The sequence below is a fragment of the Myotis davidii genome, unplaced genomic scaffold, assembly GCF_000327345.1.
Source record: "Myotis davidii unplaced genomic scaffold, ASM32734v1 scaffold404, whole genome shotgun sequence".
NCBI lineage: Eukaryota > Metazoa > Chordata > Mammalia > Chiroptera > Vespertilionidae > Myotis > Myotis davidii.
Window position 1 is genome coordinate 1,182,414 of NW_006295824.1, and position 477 is coordinate 1,182,890.

Sequence of the window (477 nt, forward strand, 5' to 3'; positions counted from 1 at the left end):
AGGACTCAGAGCATCAACAGCGCCTTCGCCGAACTGCGCGAGTGCATCCCCAACGTGCCCGCGGACACCAAACTCTCCAAGATCAAGACGCTGCGCCTGGCCACCAGCTACATCGCCTACCTCATGGACCTGCTGGCCAAGGACGACCAGAACGGCGAGGCGGAGGCCTTCAAGGCGGAGATCAAGAAGACAGATGTGAAAGAAGAGAAGAGGAAGAAGGAGCTGGTTAGTACCAGGGGGCAGGGGACCGTGGGGGTGCGGGCTGCGGGGAACCGGTGCTCCCCGTCTCTTTCCAAATGGGCTGAGCAGTGGCATCCCCCTTTCTTCGGCCGCGTCCTGAGCCAGGTCTGGGTCGTGTGAGGGCTGCGGTGGGGGAGGGTGTCAGCCAGAGGAGGAGGTTAAGAGGGGTGCTTGGCGCTGGTGATCTTCCCTCCAGGTTATCGTTGCTTCCCCCAAGCACTTAGGACCGACCTCGCA

At 62.1% G+C, this 477-nt stretch overlaps 1 protein-coding gene across 1 annotated transcript in view; it reads left to right on the forward strand.

Annotated features, from left to right (window-relative positions):
• Nucleotides 1-477, forward strand: part of HAND2 (heart and neural crest derivatives expressed 2) — a 3,453-nt gene that overhangs the window by 1,140 nt on the left and 1,836 nt on the right. The window contains exon 2 of the mRNA XM_006770745.2: nt 3-225. Coding sequence (XP_006770808.2) covers nt 3-225 — 223 coding nt within the window. The remainder of the gene's footprint in view (nt 1-2; nt 226-477) is intronic.